The 19,655-nt window shown below is 38.3% G+C and overlaps 1 protein-coding gene across 1 annotated transcript; it reads right to left on the bottom strand.

The window, feature by feature from the left end:
* Positions 1–125: 125 nt before the first annotated feature.
* LOC125587687 (eukaryotic translation initiation factor 5A-2-like) lies at positions 126–1,518 on the bottom strand. Its single transcript, XM_048758646.1, has 5 exons — positions 1,237–1,518; positions 836–958; positions 697–753; positions 534–608; positions 126–441 (listed from the first exon to the last, which is right to left on the bottom strand). Exons 1-5 carry the CDS (start codon positions 1,354–1,356, stop codon positions 337–339), a joined length of 480 nt encoding a protein of 159 aa, XP_048614603.1. The 5' UTR covers positions 1,357–1,518; the 3' UTR covers positions 126–336.
* Between the last annotated feature and the right edge of the window lie 18,137 nt (positions 1,519–19,655).

Genomic DNA, 19,655 nt, shown 5'->3' on the forward strand with positions numbered 1-19,655 from the left:
AAATGCGATAGGACGTTATACATCGTTTTGTGATTCTTAAAGATGTAAAGGAATCACATGTAGAAGATATACCAAGTTGCTTAAACACAAGCTAGGTGAAAAGCATAACCAAGCACAAGATGACATTAACGATAATAGGAATAGAGATTAAGAATGTCATTTGTTTAAAACACCGAGCTTTTAAACAATCCAAAACCAATAGGATAATGGTTGTGTAGCAACAAGTGAAACACAGAAATGGTCCAAATTAGAGAAAAGGGAAAAACATGTTTTTGTTCTTATAACAACTGGGGAAATAAGATTATCCTCCGTGTAGAGAGAATGATACTTGGTTGTTTACTTGCCACCACCGACTTCCTTGACGGCACAGATCTGCTCCTCTCCCATTGAAGACATGACAGACACCACCACATCCTTTCCCTCCTCAAATCCACTCTTCATCTGCATTTATACGAAGAATTGTATTCATTTTCACAATCTCAAAAAAAAAGAAGAAAATGAGTAATAAATGTAAGAAAAGGCAAGAAACTAACCAGAGCGCTGAGATTGTCATCGGTGGGAAGCTTGAGGTCATCCTTAGTGCCACCACTGTCGGTCAAAAGGCTAACCTGTAACGTTAGCAGATAAAAATATTAACAACTTCAAACATGTCCAGGGAGAAAAAAATAACAAAGCTTGAGCGATGAGAGGACATACAAAGCCATCCTCAGAGATATCAATCAGCTGGTAATCAACACGGTTCACATGTGGAACCTGTCACAAAAGAGAAAAAAAACAAATCTTAATCATATACCAACCAAATCTAGTTAAATTGTGTATTTTTTTATCAACTTACATCACAATTGTGGGAAGAGGGAACAATATCCTCAAGCTTCTTAGCAGTGAAGATATCAATAGCAACAAAGTGACACTTGGCGTGACCGTGCTTGCCAGTCTTCGAAGTCGAAACCTCAACAACCTTATCAACCCCAAAATAAATACCACAAGGTCAGCTCTTGTTATTCATTACACAAACTAGGACTCTCAGATCTGTTGTGTCTTATTCATATATATATATATATCTATGTTTCTTTTCCATTTTACAAAATCACCATCAAAGAGATAAGAAAGCCGTGAAATTACCAGAAACTACACGATCTAATTACTGCAGCCTAAATACAAACCATCTAATCACAAAACAATCATCGAATCGAAGGATCTAGAATCATGATAACGAGATCGAGGAGCTATCTATACCTTGCAAGGACGGCCCTTGATGACGATGTGACCACCTTTACGGATGTTACCAGCCTGCTGAGGGTAGGTCTTGGAAGCTCCGGCGTCGCTGGACTCGAAGTGGTGCTCTTCGTCAGACATGATGTTATTATGTTCGAGATAGACAAGAGATTATTGGGAATGAAAAAAACTAAGGGGAGAGAGAGAGAAGTCAGCGAGTGGTTGCTTTTTATACGGCGGAGGAAGGGAGATATGCCTTTTCTTTTCTAGGGTTTGCTTGTTATTATTCTTGTCCGTTAGATTTGAATGTCTCTGGGGTGCAGATTTAACCACATTTATCTCCTGCGATGTGCGTCGCGTACGAATCACGCGGTCCCATGCGTTGTTGAGTTTTTCTTTTAAATCTTTTTTTTCTCTCTCTTTAATTAATGAAATATATTAGCTCTTCTACAATCGAAAAGCCAGATTCAGCATAAGTTGGATTTGAGATTCTGTAGCCGGATCGGTTATTTTGGGTATCATTTGAAATTTCGGTACCGATTATTTCTGGTAATCTTTGATTTGGATTAACTCCAATAACAAAACTAAAACCGGAAAATTATTGGTTTTGGTTTATCTTTACTCGGATAATTCAATTAAATTATTGGATACTTTCGGTGATTTGGATATATATAATTCTAATCGTTTTGAATTAAACTTTTCTGATATTTTAAAAAGAATAATTGAATATTTCAAAATTTTGGATAATTTTGTATACAAATATTCGATTTTGCAAAATATATTTTGAATTTTTGGATGTTTATTCTATTTTTTTATTTTGTTTTAAGTTCAATTTAAATATTTTGGATATGAAATTTTATGATTATTTGGAAAAAAAATTATGATTATCAGTCGATATTTTTCTTATGATTGATGGTTTAGGGTTTAAAGTTGAGTTTTAGGGTTTAGGATTTGAATTTCGAAATAGTATAATTGGAAAAAAATTAAAAAAAATATTTTTTATTTTTTTTAGATTTTTTTATTTAAATATTTATTTATTATATATATAAAGAACAAGAACATAAGAGTCTTTTGTCACTTAATGAAAAAGATATTTTTAAAAATGTCCCCTTAATGGTGACAAAAATGAAAAGTGATAGCATGAAAGTGGTAAATATGTAATTTTCCCAAAAAATATTGACTGATAATCATAATTTTTTTTCCAAATAATCATAAAATTTCATATCCAAAATATTTAATTGACCTTAAAACAAAATAAAAAATTGAATAAACATCCAAAAATTCAAAATATATTTTGCAAAATCGAATATTTGTATACAAAATTATCCAAAATTTTGAAATATTCAATTATTCTTTTTAAAATATCAGAAAAGTTTAATTCAAAACGATTAGAATTATATATATCCAAATTACCAAACTATCCAATAATTTAATGGGAAAATTACATGTTTACCACTTTCATGCTACCATTTTTCATTTTTACCACCACTAAAAGGACATTTTCAAAAATATCTTCTTCACTAAATGGCAAAAGACTCTTATGTTATTGTTCTTTATATATATAATAAATAAATATTTAAAAAAAAAAATCTAAAAAAATAAAAAATTGTTGTAAACTTAAGGATTTAGAAATGTAAGTTTCTATATATTAATATTAATGAATAAGTATTCCTTTTATATAGGGGTTACACGAGAGATAAATGGAAATACAATAATAGGAAAGATTACAAATCATAAACATAAACGAATTAGGAAATATGCAAGTTGTAGCCGCCTCTCTCTCCTCTCCAAGTCTCGCGGCCACCTCTCTCTCCTCTTCAAGTCTCGCGGCCACCTCTCTCTCCTCTCCAAGTCTCGCGGCCACCTCTCTCTCTCTAGGGTTGGACCGTCTCTCTCTAAGTGTATGGGCCGGTTATGGACCGGACCGGTTATGGACATCCACCAATTGATTTATAGCACTCCCCCTTTGATGCCATAACCATACATGGATTGTAATACGCTTAATGTTGCCTCATTAAAACCTTATCAGGAAAACCCAGTGGGACAAAACCATGATGAAGGAAAAAGAGTACAACGCATACTACTCCCCCTGATGTGAACCTCAGTGGAGGTCCTTCAGCCTACGCATCCCAATCTGATGCGTGAGCTTCCTTAATGTGCAGGTAGGAAGTGCCTTGGTGAATAGGTCAGCTGAATTGTCACTGGATCGTACTTGGACGACCTGGACCTCACCGGCTTTCTGAAGCTCGTGAGTAAAGAAGAAATTAGGCAATATGTGCTTCATCCTATCACCTTTTATGTAACCGTCCTTGAGCTGAGCAATGCACGCGACATTGTCCTCATACATCACGGTTGGCTTTTTGCAATCGGCCATCCCGCAATCAGCTCAGACGTGTTGGGTCATCGACCTCAACCAAACACACTCGCGGCTGGCCTCATGTATGGCCAAGATTTCCGAGTGATTAGATGAAGTGGCCGCGATGGTTTGTTTCATGGAACACCATGATATGGTCGTACCTCCATGTGTAAAGACATATCCTGTCTGTGATCGATCTTTAGGTGGATCTGATAAATAACCAGCATCAGCAAAGCCAACTAAACCATCTTTGTTATGATTAGTATAATATAGACCGAAGTCTTTCGTTCCTTGTAGGTAACAAAGAACATGTTTGATCCCATTCCAATGCCTCTGGGTCGGACAAGAGCTAAACCTAGATAGTAGGTTCACGGCAAAGCTTATATCAGGTCGTGTGTGAGTTTCCAAGTACATTAAAGCTCCTATGGCACTGAGATATGGCATTTCGGGACCTAGGTCATCTTCATCGTCCATCTTGGGACGGAATGGGTCAGTGTCTAGGCCGAGAGACCTCACGACCATGGGACTGGTTAGAGAATGGCAATCGGCCATATTGAATCTCTTGAGTACCTTTTCAGTGTATGCCATCTGATGAACAAGGATCCCATCATTTTATGTACTCAAGTTGTAATCCCAAACAGAATTTTGTTTTCCCGAGATCTTTCATGTCGAATTTTTTCTTAAGGTATTCAAACGTTTGGGAAATTATATCCAGAGGTTCCTAGGATATTTAGATCATATATTTCGATGATTATCAATATTGTTCTCGAGAACTTGCTGTACATTCAGCTCAATACCCTCTAGTACTTTCATTATCCAGTGGATCATATAAATATGCAGTCACTACATCAGTTTACTGGAAGTCTAATTTTTTCTCTTATATAGCCAGACTTATGAGAAATCTTAAAAGTAGTTGTATCCACCACATGGGAGTATATCTCCTCATAATCTATTACTGGTCTTTGTGAGAATCCTTGTGCAACATTTGTTTTATATCTCACGATTTCAATTCCTCACAAGACCCATTTATATCCACTGATTTTAACATCATATGGCGTCTTAATCATATGGTCAAATACGCATTTCTTCTTTAAACTATTTAACACCACGTTTCAATTCAATCCAATTTTTTACGAGTGCGCACTCTTATATTGACGTGGGTTCATGATTCTCGCTTATATTCATAAATTCAAGTGCTACCTTGTACGCAAATAAATCATCTTATGTCGACATTCCTTATTGGTTCCATTATGTTCCAAACATGATATAATCGATTGAGATTCATTATTATCAGGACCTTTAATACTTTGCAGCTTGGCGTCCCAAGCTACATTGTTTGGTACCTGTACCTTAGAGCCGGCCGGCCTTATCTCCATGTCTGGGATGGTTTCCTTAGTAACCTCGGATTTGGATTTTGATTATCATTCTCTGCACATTTCTTTTGTTTCCGAGGATTCTTATCTTTTGGAACTTAATGGTCTATCTTGTATAGACTCTGTAGAAACTTGACTGTGTCTCTCTTGGACATCAATTTAGTTGGTGCTTTACAAGCTGGTTTATATATGACTTAGTCATTCTTTTTCGGGTCAGCAAATGTGTCTGGCATTTGATTAGCTAGCTTTGTAAATGTATAATCTTTGGACGTATATTTCACATTCTTTAGTCCGAGGATCTTGCCAAGACAATGATGGTCGATGCCATTCTGTTTCTCTTACCAGCTTATTATTTTTTCCCCTAATATTGGATAGTCGGATCCATTAGACTTTGCAATCCGTGTTCTTGGCCACTAAATAGATCACTCATATTTGGCTCAAGGTACTTCATTATTTGTGGAAGATTCATATCCAACATATATCCCAATCCTCATCATCTTATAAGGATTCATCTTAGACGGCACATATATTTGTGGTGGCTTATCCATATATCTCAAGATGTTATATGTCTGGCTCATGACCCGTAATAAATTTGAGATGAGAATATCTATGCTCACTTAATGGTCTAATGCTTTTTAGTTAAGATGCATGTAAATTTGTGTGTCCCCAAGCCTTGGACTGAGAGTTTGGACCTATGGGTAATGGCCAATACAGATTTATAAAAGGATTCAGCCAAGCTATATATAGTATGGACATGTGCGGATTTGTCCTCACTGCCCCCTCATGGACATACTATAATCTTTAAGTGCTTTGGGACATCATGGCCTAATGAGTTTCCCTTGTGTTCATGCTACACACGTGAGATTCTATGGGATAACTCTTTGTGTCCTTTCCAATATCAATTTCGCATCATGTTTTGGACTAGGATGGCCAATCCGGTCATACCATAAAGTGTATAATTTCGTGGGTAAACCATTCTGGTTACCATGACTATTGCCTCTATTATACTGATCTTGGCATAGTCTAGATTAATAGAGAATGCATGTATAGTTTTTTAGGACTCATTATGGCCTTGGGCGATTTTATACATATATCTGAAGGAACTCTTTGTTTCCTTCGTCCATTGTTTCAATATGGAAACCATTCATTCTTATATCTCTATATAATCTCAATGGGTTTTTCTGGGTGAATATAAAGCATCTAAATGCTTGTCCTTATACATATCAGGCCATATCCCTTAATGTGTACCATACCCGCAAATCATATTGGTGTTTTCAAAATTCATTCATTCATTTTATTAAGTTTTAATAAAACAAGTTCATAGAAATGAAAAACATCAAAACAAAGAACATAGAATTTAGATTACAAATGTCGAAATCAATCTTCAGTTTTTTTTAGACAATCTGAAGTTTCATAATCCATAAGATCGTTCTTCTCATGATTGAAGTCATTTTCATCATCTTGGTAAGTCATATGGGCTTCAGGATTCTTCCCTTTCAAGCTCTTTTGATAGAGGTCAACTAGATGCTTGGGAGTCCTACAAGTCTTAGCCCAATGATTGCTTATTCCACATCTATGGCAGACGTATTTCTCTGATTTAGTCGAGTGTTGGGGTTTGAAAGAAGATCCACGGCCACCACCATGGCCTCTTCCAAATGAGCCACGGTCTTGTCCATGGTCTCGACCATTTCCTCGCCGGCGGCCAAAGGATCTTTGACCGCGGCCACGTCCGTTCGATTTGTCTCGACCACGACCATGATGGTCGTTTCCTTGGACGTGGTTGGACTCTTTATTGTCCTCTGTAGCGTGTGCATCAGGTAGTGGAGCTGATCCAAATGGTCTCATCGGACTATTTCTCATTAGTAATTCATTGTTCTACTCAGCGAGCAAGAGACAAGAAATAAGATTAGCATAGGTTTTGAAACCTTTCTCTCGGTAATGTTGTTGTAACAGCACATTGCTTGCATGGAAAGTGGAAAATGTTTTCTCAAGCATATCCTGCTCCATAATACTTTCACCACACAGTTTCATTTTAGAAACAATCTTAAACAGTGCATAGTTATATTCGTCCAAAGACTTATAGTCTTGGATCCTCAGATTCGTCCAATCAAACCGAACTTTTGGTAAGATCACTGTTCTCTGGTGATCATATCTCGATTTCAATTCATTCCAAAGATATAGTGGATTCTCAATGGTTAGGCATTGATCCTTGAGACTCTCAGCTAGATGATGACGAATGATCAAGATGGCTCTGTAACGATCATTTTCATTGGCATTATTGTTCTCGGTGATACACTCACCGAGTCCCTTGGATTTCAGGATGATCTTAGCATCGAGCGCCCACTGAAGGTAATTGTCTCCAGATAGATTTAGGGCAGCGAAATCAAGATTGTTGATTTTCGACATCTGAAGTTATAGATTAATATTTTTAGATCTTTTAGAAATAGTTTTTAATGTTTAAACGATTAGGGTTTTATGTTCAAACAATCAAACAAGCCTTCACAGCCAAGATCTATGCCTCACGACCATGGATGCAAACTCGTTCGTTTTTATGCATTTAGTTTGTCATGTAATTGCAATCCTAACATGGTTTGTTTCTATCAGTTCATGATGCAATCAAAACAAGCAAACCTATCGGCCAAGCAAAGATCAAGCCACACGGCCATTTGATTCAATTCAACACCATTCCTAGAATAAGTTCTAAGTGTAATTGCAATCAATCAATGTGATTAAGTTATGGTATGAATGCAACAAGGCTACACGGCCACAAGTATGATCAAGTCTAAAACAGTTTAACCTAATATGTTGTTTCAGATTTCAATTTTAAAATAATCTAAACTAGGTCATTAGGGTTTTAGTTTAAACAAGCCAAACAATCAGATTCGAGTTTGAACAATCCTAACAATAGTTCTAGGTGATCAAATCAACCAATCAATGTTCAATTTCAAACAATCAAAATCGATTTTCAGAATTAGGGTTTTAGGGTTTCGATTTTATTAACAAGCAATTTCAATTTCAGGATGATCAAATTCAATCTCAATCAATCAATCAATCATTTTTAATTAATCAATAGTTTTCGAATTAGGGTTTAGGGATTTCGAAAATTTGATCTTAGATCAAAGGGATTTGATTCGAGATTCAAAACCTTTAAGGTTCTGATTTTAATTGATCAATGGATCAATATCGATTTTTAGGGTTTGGGGATCAAACTTATAGAGCTTCGATTTACTCGCTTAGGGATTGATCTATTATCCTATGGCTTTCATCTTAGAGATTATATTTTAGGGTTTCATTCTTTACAATCAACCAAATTCGATTCATTAAGTTCTTAGAATTCGAAATACCTTTAGTTTAGTTCTTTGTAGAAACCAGACCACCAAGAATGAAACCTCGAGCTTAGACACGATCGGGACGCGAACTGGCTGGGACGCGAGCTGTACACGAGCTGTCTTGGACGCGAGATGGAACGGAGTCGCGAACGGATTAGGGTTCGTCAGTATCGTCGGGTTCGGATTAGGGTTCCAAAGCTAATCAGCGCGCACTGTATCTGTACGTGAGGGCGCGTCGGTGGTTAGATCGACAAGCGGTTTCCACTGACTGATTCGTCTCGGCCAGGGCTTCGATTTGATATCTTGATCGTTTTCTGGGTCCTCACGGTTTGGGAGAATGGCCTCTTCGAAGTTCCGAGGCAAATTTCTTTTCATTTAGTGTTTTAGGGTTTTAGCGATTTGGTTTTAGGCTCAGGGTGTTAGAGGCTATCGTGCTGATAACGTGTTGTAAACTTAAGGATTTAGAACTGTAAGTTTCTGTATATTAATAATGAATAAGTGTTCCCTTTATATAGGGGTTACAAGAGAGATAAATGGAAATACAATAATAGGAAAGATTACAAATCATAAACATAAACGAATTAGGAAATGGGCAAGTTGTAGCCACCTCTTTCTCCTCTCCAAGTCTCGCGGCCGCCTCTCTCTCTCTAGGGTTGGACCGTCTCTATTTCTAAGTGTATGGGCTGGTTATAGACATCCACCAATTGATTTATAACAAAAATAATTTTTTTAATTTTTTTTCGAATTATACTATTTCGAAATTCAAACCCTAAACCCTAAAACTCAACTCTAAACATTAAACCATCAATCATAAACTCTATTTTTTTAAAATACTAACCCTAAACCCTAAACCATCAATCCTAAACCCTAAACCCCGAAACATCAACTCTAAACCCTAAACCTTCAACTCTAAACCCTAAACTATCAACACTAAACCCTAAACAATCAACACTAAACCCTAAACCCTAAAAAGTAAACTCTAAACCCTAAACCCTAAAAATTAACCCTAAACCCCGAAACATCAACTCTAAACCCTAAACCTTCAACTCTAAATCTAAACCCTAAACCCTAAACCCTAAAACCCTAGAGTTGATGTTTTAGGGTTTAGATTTGAAGGTTTAGGGTTTTAGGGTTTAGGGTTTGAATTTCAGAAAAAATATAGGGTTTAGGGTTTAGGGTTTACGTTTAGATTTTAGAGTTGATGTTTTAGAGTTTAGATTTGAAGGTTTATAGTTTAGGGTTTAGAGTTGATGTTTCGGGGTTTAGGGTTTACAGTTGATGTTTCATGGTTTAGGGTTTAGAATTGATGATTTAGGGTTTAAAGTTGATGTTTTAAGTTTAGATTTAGGGTTTACATTTTAAGGGTTTAGAGTTGATGTTTTAGGGTTTAGATTTGAAGGTTTAGAGTTGATGTTTCGGGGTTTAGGGTTTAGAGTTGATGTTTCATGGTTTTGGGTTTAGAGTTGATGATTTAGGATTTTGAGTTGATGTTTTAAGTTTAGATTAGTTAACCATATGTTTTTTTTGGTCAAAGTTAATCAAAAGGTTATAAATGTCTTTTACCATTCATTAAAGATGAGACTAAAACATATTAAGGAACGGAGAATCTTGTGTTACCAAACAAGTAAGGAAGTCTTGGTACGGATACAAACACGGGGGAACCGAATGAGGAAGTGATCTCTGGTGAGGGAGATAAGGAGAATCATGAGGTAAACATTCAGAATGCTAAGGGTAAGAGAACCTTACAAGAGAAGAAATCCTTAGTTTTTGGTAGCAATGGAAGTATTAATTTGAATGGAGGAAATAAAGAGAGATGGAATGGAAATAAAAAATAATGGAGGGAGTAAGAGGAAGGCCCAAAAAATCGACTAACAGGCCGGTTAGAGGATTGGTTTTTGGGCCGACTAAAGGAGAGACTAACCTGTCGACATCAGGAAAACGACTGAGAGTGGAGAATAGGGATGCAGGGAGACCTGGTGTATTTTTCAGAGATAGTGTGGAGGTCGGGGTTATGCCTAAGCTTCTTCAGCTGCGAGATGAGGGGTTAGAAAATCCGATGGAGATCATTAGAAGTGAGACAGAGAAGCAAATGGTGGAAGAACCGACGACGGTGCAGGTGGAGGAGGTAGTGGGATCCCTAGCATAACAGGGTGCCCCGGGAATTCAATCGGAGATTTTTATAATTATGATGATGAATTGTTTATTCTGGAATTGTCGGGGAGCAAATAAACCTAATTTCAGACGGTCTATTAGGTATATTCTGAAGAAATATCAAACTGATTTTCTGGCATTGTTCGAAACTCATGCGAGTGGAGATAAAGCAAAGAGGATTTGCCACAACCTGGGGTTTGACAACTCTTTTCGTGTAGATGCTATTGGTCAAAGTGGTGGAATTTGGATTTTATGGAGAGATCAAGCGGGAGTGATTACGGTGTTGGAATCATTGGATCAGTTTGTGCATGCGAGGGTGATGATTGGGACTGAGATTATACATATTATTGCGGTCTATGCGGCTCCTACGGTTAGTCGAAGGAGTGGTCTCTGGGACAGTTGAAGCGGATGTTAGAGAATATTGATGAACCAGTTATAGTGGGTGGTGATTTCAACACCATTTTAAGATTGGATGTGCGATCTGGAGGGAATGGTAGACTTTCACCAGACTCTCTGGCATTTGGGGATTGGATTAATGATTTAGCTCTGGTGGATATGGGATTCAGAGGAAATACCTTTACTTGGAGGAGAGGTAAAGATACGCAGCACTTTGTGGCGAAGCGACTTGATAGAGTTTTGTGTAGTACGCAGACTCGCGTGAGATGGCAGGAGGCAGTGGTCACTCATCTTCCTTTTTAGCTTCAGATCATGCACCAATGTATGTACAAATGGAGCCGGAGCGGAAAGGATATCAGAAAAGGAGACCGTTTAGATTCGAAGCTGCGTGGCTTAAGCATGATGGTTTCAAGGAGCTACTATCAACATCTTGGAACAGTGAGATGAGTACTCCAGAGGCACTGGTGTCTTTGAAGGAGAAACTTAAGAAATGGAATAAAGAGATATTAGGAGATGTGATCAAACGAAAAGAGAAAGTGCTCGGGGATATAAAAGAAGTTCATGAGGAACTGGAGAGAAACCCATCAGATGGTCTGTTAGCAAGGGAGGAGACATTACAAAAAGAGTTTGATGTTGTCCTTGAACAGGAGGAGGTGCTCTGGTACCAAAAATCACGAGAGAAATGGATAGTGCTTGGAGATAGAAACACGACGTACTATCACACGAGTACCATTGTGAGAAGAAAGAGGAATAGAATAGAGATGCTGAAGAGTGAAGATGGCCACTGGATTGACCAGTCAAAACAGTTGGAGAAACTAGCAATGAACTACTATAAGAGACTGTATTCAACTGAGGATATATCTCTCGATACAGAGAAGCTATTCCAGGTTGGTTTTACTGACTTTACACGTGATGAATTGGAGAGCTTAAATAAGCCTTTCTCGGCAGTGGATATGGAGACTTCGGTGAGATCGATGGGTAAATATAAGGCACCAGGGCCAGATGGTTTTCAACCTGTCTTCTACCAAGACTCATGGGATGTGGTGGGGGAATCAGTAACACAGTGTGGGCTAGGGTTCTTTGAATCCGGAGTTCTTCAGGAGGCATGAATGATGCAATGGTGGTTCTTATACCAAAGGTTCGCAAACCAGAAAGAATTATGCAGTTTCGGCCTATTAGTTTATGTAATGTCTTTTTCAAGACGACAACAAAGGCAATGGTGATGAGACTGAAGACACTAATGCCAAAACTAATTGGTCCAGCACAAGCCAGTTTTATCCCGGGAAGACTTAGCACCGATAACATCGTGGTAGTACAGGAAGCGGTTCACTCAATGAGAAGGAAAAAAGGGAAAAAAGGCTGGATGTTACTTAAGTTGGATCTTGAGAAAGCTTATGATCGCATCAGATGGGACTTCTTAGAGGATACTCTTAATGCAGCGAAGTTACCACATATATGGATCAAATGGATAATGGAGTGTGTTATGAATCCAGGTATGAGTCTACTGTGGAATGGGGAGAGAACATAAGCGTTTACACCTCAACGTGGTCTTAGACAGGGAGATCCCTTGTCCCCATATCTCTTTGTGTTATGTATGGAGAGACTATGCCACCAAATTGACTTCTCTGTTGCAAAGAAGGAGTGGAAACCAATCAAGTTATCTAGAGGTGGCCCAGCTTTATCACATATTTGCTTTGCGGATGATCTGATCACATATTTGCTTTGCGGATGATCTGATCTTGTTTGCAGAAGCTTCAGTATCACAGATCCGAGTGATACGAAAGGTGCTGGAGAGGTTTTGTGGAGCATCAGAACATAAAGTTAGCTTGGAGAAATCTCTAATTTTCTTCTCTGAAAATGTTCATCGAGATTTAGCTAATTTGATCAGTGATGAAAGCGGAATCAAAGGCACAAAGGAGTTGGAAAAGTATTTGGGCATGCCGGTTTTGCAGAAGAGAATTAATAAAGAGACTTTTGGGACAGTCATTGAGAGCGTTTCGTCTAAATTGGCTGGTTGGAAGAGGAGATTTTTGAGCTTAGCTGGAAGGATAACTCTCACTAAATCTGTTCTCTCATCAATTCCGGTTCACACGATGAGCTCGCTCGATAGCATTGCCGGTGTCGAATTTGATCCAACTGGATAAAATTGCTAGGTCTTTTATCTGGGGGAGTGGTGAAGGGATCAGAAAACAACATTTGGTGTCTTGGGAGAAAATCTGTAAACCGAAGAGAGAGGGGGGACTGGGCATAAGATCAGCAAAAGAAATGAACATTGCTCTCTTAGCTAAACTCGGCTGGAGATTGTTGAACACACAATATGGATTATGGGTGCAAATCTTGCGTAAGAAGTTTCGTGTAGGTGAGATACATGAATCATCATGGTTGGTGCCTCAGGGGAGCTGGTCGCCGACGTGGAGGAGCTTGGTGTTGGGAATTTGAGCAGTTGTGATTCCAGGAGCTTCTTGGATACTAGGAGATGGTCGCCGAGTACGGTTTTGGAAAGATAATTGGTTGTTGCATGAACCTCTACATGGCTTGAGTATGGTGGATATTCCAGAAGCACTGTTGGAGGCAAAAGCTTGTGATTTATGGCAGAATGGGATAGGTTGGTTAACACAACAAATTGAACCGTACATATCGATGGAGAATCGATTACATTTAGCTTCGGTGGTGATCGATGATGTCACAGGGGCTAGGGATAGGATGTCGTGGGGAGGAAGTAAGAATGGTCTCTTCTCTGTGAAATCAGCGTATGCACTCTTGACAACAGACGAGACACTGAGACCAAATATGGAGGCTTTCTACAGTCGGGTTTGGCGGGCTATGGTACCAGAAAGAGTTAGAGTTTTTTTATGGTTGGTTGCGCACCAAGTTATCATAACGAATATGGAGAGGAAGGGGAGACACTTAAGTGATAATGGAATGTGCCAACTGTGCAAGAATGGAGACGAGACAATCCTTCATGTCCTTCGAAATTGCCCTCCTGCAATGGGACTATGGAGAAGACTTGTGAACCTAAGAAAACAACAGCGGTTCTTTAATCAACCACTTTTAGAATGGCTGTATGAGAATCTAACAAACGATACGTCGGCTAATGGAGATCAACGGCCTACAATGTTTGCGTTGACTGTGTGGTGGTGTTGGAAATGGAGGTGTGCGTATGTCTTCGGTGAAACTGGGAAGTGTCGAGATAGGGTGCAGTTTGTTAAAGATAAGACTCAGGAGGTGATACTAGCAAATAAGAAACTGCGGCCCCGCTAGACCGTTGGTGCGCGTGTGGAGAGACAGATTGCATGGTGTAAGCCGGGTAATGGCTGGTGCAAATTGAATACTGATGGATCCTCTAAAGGAAATTCGGGACTGGCTACAGCAGGTGGGGCTATGCGTGATGAATATGGAGAGTGGAGAGGAGGCTTTGCGATCAATATTGGGATTTGTTCAGCCCCATTAGCGGAGTTGTGGGGTGTTTATTACGGCTTCTGCATAGCATGGGATAAGGGGATTCGACGGCTAGAGGTGGAGGTTGATTCCGAGAGTGTGGTGGGTTTTCTTAAGACAGGGATTCAGGATTCTCATCCCCTGTTATTCCTAGTACGTTTGTGCTATGGCTTCATATCAAGAGACTGGTTAGTCAAGATTTCGCATGTGTATAGGGAGGCTAATTGTCTAGCAGATGGATTAGCTAACTATGCTTTTTCTTTATCTTACGGTTTACATTATTTTGAGTTTGCTCCGGAGCATGTTGCTTCCATCTTGTCGGATGATATTCATGAGATTGCTAGAGCAAGACAGATTTTCTTGTAACGAAGTTTAGATTTGAATAAAAAGTAGGAGACTATTGTCTCCTGCCATCTACCAAGAAAAAAAAACAAATCTACTTACTATAACCTTAGCATGTGAATAAGTTATTCTGAATAACCGAAAGTCTGCAGGTTTACTTGTGCGCACTAGTGGTTATTAAACCTTTGTATTAAGTATTAACACGCGAGTGATTATATAATCTTCTTCTACATAGCAAGGGAAGCTATCCTCCACCCAGAAAAGTTTCCAGCCTTGAGGTTTCTGATCTATGCTATCACTCAGACCTAAATGCCTTCAATGAATGGAATGTGGAATATGTCGTTGAGCGGAACAGAGTTGCTCTATCCGTCGCGAATAGTGTCACAAGTGGCCAGCGCTACCAATCGTATCTGGCAATGGGTGGTTCTTAGTGGCTTGACCTTGCTATCCGAGAAGAGGCATCCTATGATGGTGTTTAGTCACATGGATGTGGCGTTGTGGATTGTCTGCTATCACTGCAGTTCACTTCCGCATCTTCAGTTTTTTTCGAGTTGTTATGGCATTTACTGGTGTTTTTCCTTTTTTAAAATTTCTACATTTCTGTTTTCTGCTCTTCTAATCCTCTGTTACTGAGGTGTGTGTGCTTTTAGGAGGTTTTTTGTTAAATTTTTCTATTTTGAATACAATCAGCGTTAAAAAAAAGTATTAACATTGAGAAGGTCCTTCCCTGCGAGATATACAATACAAATGTTTTGTTATGGGCTATGAAATGAAAAACAGAGCAAAGTGATGAAAAAATAAAAACTCACTTCTCTTTAGCTTTTTTTCCTAATAAGTATAGCTTTGATGTAACAACACCCAAAGGGTCAACAGGATGGCTAAATGAAGAAACACATGCCACTATGCCAGAGATCAACGGGTTATCAAGAAGTAGTCAAAGTAAATGGTAAAAAGCAAGAAGAGAAGTGTTTGTTTCTTAGTTATCTCAAATAGTATTTTTTCTTACGTTGAACATCATGTACAATAACATAGCTTCCACTGCCACAACTGACGAAAGCTCCATTTTGTGTACTTTTGGGCAAGATATAAAGACCTAGTGATGAACACGGATTTCTAACATAGGTTATGAATTGAGACTTAAAGCATACCATTGAGACTTAAACTCAATGCTTCTGACAAACGCATGATAAAGCTCTCCACTTGTGAGACCTTGGATGACACCAAAATGTATATCTGCCAAAGAGGATATGTATATACAGTGAGAAGTTACCAGCTGATCACTTTCTATAGATTCAACGTTTCCGCAGCTTGGACGGTGATTTTGAGAAACAAAATCATTTTGTTCATGGAATTATGTTGCTTGGGACCACTGAGAAAATGGGCTAAATGGATCTGATGATCAAAGGCCCAATTTCTTTATTTAGTGTTTTATTTTTAGAAACAAATTTTCTAATTCTCTTTAAAAATAGTGAAACTGTCTGTTATAAAATTAGCACCGTTAACCTATATTGACATCTGCCCAGATGAATAACTAACACTCGAGAGCTAAATCGATGCTTTCTAACCAAACATTTGCAAACGCTATGATTCACTTTACGATTTAAAACAAGCTTGAATGATCTTCTGTCCCCATTTACAATTTACAACTTATTTTCCTTGTTAAACCATCTCTAACACTTCTATATTTTTCAAAAATAGAGAAATTCTATTATAATGATATTCACAATTTATTTTTATAATAGAAGTAAAAATAAAATTTCTCTATATAGAGGTAAAAATATAATTTCCTATATTATTTTTAAAAGAAAATATTATTATAAAAATATATATGAAAACATATCTGAAAAATATAGAAAAAAATATATTAATTCCTCTATAACACATACCGAAAATAATGGAAGCTTTGACCGGGAGCTTGCGGTCAAGTGGTAAAAGGAAAGATTTGGGATGTCTATCACATTTTATATGCGAAACTAAGTCACATTTTTCTGGTTATCCTATACGGATATGGACTACCGGCCCACTTGAATATCTGAGAAAGAGTTTATCCGTAGACTGCACCTTCCATCCGGAAGTTAGATCTGTGTGTTTTAATAGATTCGGGTTTAATCTTTTAAAGTTACAAAAAAAAAAAAATAATGGAAGCTTTGTATGAAATTGAACATTGTGAATACGCCAGTTTTTCTCCATCCCCAGCCCGGCCTTTAGATACAAGGTCAACCAATCCATCCCCAGCCCGGCCTTTAGATACAAGGTCAACCAAGCATGGGTTTGTAACCTTCATAGATTAATTATATTTGAGGCCCAAATCTAAAAGAAAACAACACAGATTCAATGGTAGGATCAGAAGTTCGACTTCGACCTTTCACTACAGATTTTTCTTTGAAAGATATATTTAAATAGTTATTACTGGACCAAAAATTAGTAGTGTCCTTTCAATTGATGCATCTTGCAAAGAGCTGGGGAGCCAGTTTAGGATTTCATCCCAGAGATTTGTCAGGGTGCATCCGTGCATGAAATAATGTTTCTCAAAGAACAATGCTCATATCAAACAAGTAATAAAAGGGGAATATAAGCCTCAGTTAGGCTGTCCACATAGGATAAGAAAATCATCCAATAGGAAACCTGCATTCGGACATGTCAGCACGGCTTTGGGTATTGTTGGGCTTCTTTTTTTTTATGAGCCCGCGTGTTGATCTGAATGGCTCAGGAAGCCCATTTCCATTTGAGATCTATATATATAAAGAACAAACAAATGAGGACGAACTATGCGTTTCATTAAACCGTAGAAACGAAATCATCCATCGACGGCTATGCAGTGGCTTTCGCGATTCTTCTTGCGATCTGAAACGGTTTGATTAATGGCTGCATGATAAATCCAATTGATTCACCTCTCCACGATTCATCTTCTTCTTGAACTCATCTTCTCTTTGTATCTCTTAAATCATTCTCTGATGATCGCTTTTGTTTTTTATTTGTTAATCTGATATTTTGGGGTCATTCTTACAGTAGGTTAGGTCAAAGACGTAGCTCATGCTTGCTGCGTAGCTGATGAAGTCAGCCATGGCAGTCGCCGAGGAAGGGAAGCACGACAGATGAGTTATTATACTTTTTATGGAGTAACTGATCAGAAATTCATAAATAAATACAGTAGAGGTGAGTTATTATATTTTCTGAATCTATTTATTTTAATGTACTAGAGAAAACGCCGGCCAGGGAAAACGGAATATAGCCGAAAAACGCCACTAAGATGATCTCTAGACTGACTGTTGGCTTTCTATTGATAACCCTTCAGATATTTACATCATCGCCTCATCGGTAAGTATTAAAAAGATTCTACCATGTTCATCTGATTAGATTAATCTAAACTCCTTTGTGTTGACCTGAGGCCTTCGTTTGGCTTACCCTCCATGTCTTTAAGTTTCTTTCCAGATGATTCTACTTTCAGTATTAGTTGCAGTTTTGAATAATAGTTTCCTTCTGTTTCTCCAGGTTTGTCTGGATGTTTACTAAGCCTACCATATGTCCATATGATTTATTGTGACTCTCCATGAGCAGAGCTTTTGCTGTGAACAAAGTCATCGAGTTAGATCCTACATTGGCAAGAGCTTACCTCCGAAAGGGTATGTCAATTGTCTCTCTGAATCAAATTTGATGATTATATATTTAAAGATGATTAGAATCATGATATATCTTCTCACACTATTATGTATTTGCAGTACTGAAGCTAGAAGAATATTCTACCGCTAAAGCAACACCAAATGATACCAAGTTTAAGGGGATGATAGCTGAATTCAATCTTCACATTGCAGGTATTACATCAATTTCATAGGTTTAGCTTACTAGAAAAAAATTATCATTATTTTTTATATCTCTGTTCAGGGGAAGAGAAAGATTTGGCTCAACAGATGCCGCCAACATATTTTTTTATCCTTCTTTTCGCTTCGATACTTCCACAACACATCTTTATAAATAAAGTTGAACTATCTGCCTTTTCAGGCTGTCCACGTCAGCAAGGAGGATGGGGGGTTTTGCGCCACGTGTCGACTCGGTAGGTAGGCAGTGTGTCTCACACGTTCTGCTTTAACGTGCCCGTGCTTTACTTTCCGTTGCTTTTTACGTAAGTGAATTTCACGCAAATGGCTTTGGGCTTCGTTTGTGATGTGGGCTTTTGGACCTCGCAGACTGGATATTATTTGGGCTCTTATTTGTAGTTTTATGGGCTATTAGTCTGGTATTCATATGTGTCTTATATTTTATTTGATTCCCTTCCCCTTCTCGATTCTGCGTTTCCCTTCACCTCCCCCACAAAGTTCCTTTTGCAAAACGGTTGTAGTTATGGCATTCAATCCTCAATCCCCACTACGTCTGCTTCATTGCTTATTAACAACATTTTTATCATCGCTCTTGGACAATCTTTACCTTCTAAATCAGAAAACCCTTAATCGTTTTATCTTATCCACGACAATGGCAACTCGACGGCCCACTTCTCTGAGCTAAAGGCTGGCCGCTGCAGTTAGAGTGTTATCACGAGGCTTCTTTGTTTCTAGGAAGCTCGAAACTTTAAGAAAGGTGGAGAGTTGCGGCCGTTGATGTGGTACTGGTCGATGAGAAGGTAACAACCCTTGGTATTGATTTCGCTTTAATAACATGCATCCTTGCGAAATAAGCTGATTACGTGTTATGTTCAAGTGGGTTACAGTCCGTTTTCATCCATGCCTCAATCAATTTTCATCGGCTCATACTTTCGGGAACATCCTGAAGGAAGGCAGGCTCTCTGACCTAAGTCTGTGTGATGTAACAAGGAGCAACCAAAGCTTTTGACTGTCAAAATTCAAATACATATCTACCATTGCCTCTCATGTTTTTCTGCGACACTTCCAGGTTCTAGCCACTCACAATCTGTACGGACGTCACAGGAGGTAATGGTTTGCATAGAAGGGATTTTCAATAATTGGGGTTTGATATGCTTTCAGATTATGTTCTTACTCTTGTGGTTGAATGAGTCGAGAGAGAAATGAAATTGTGTTCCCTGATTGTTTTTTTTTTGGGGAA

The sequence above is a fragment of the Brassica napus genome, chromosome C5, assembly GCF_020379485.1.
Source record: "Brassica napus cultivar Da-Ae chromosome C5, Da-Ae, whole genome shotgun sequence".
Lineage (NCBI taxonomy): Eukaryota > Viridiplantae > Streptophyta > Magnoliopsida > Brassicales > Brassicaceae > Brassica > Brassica napus.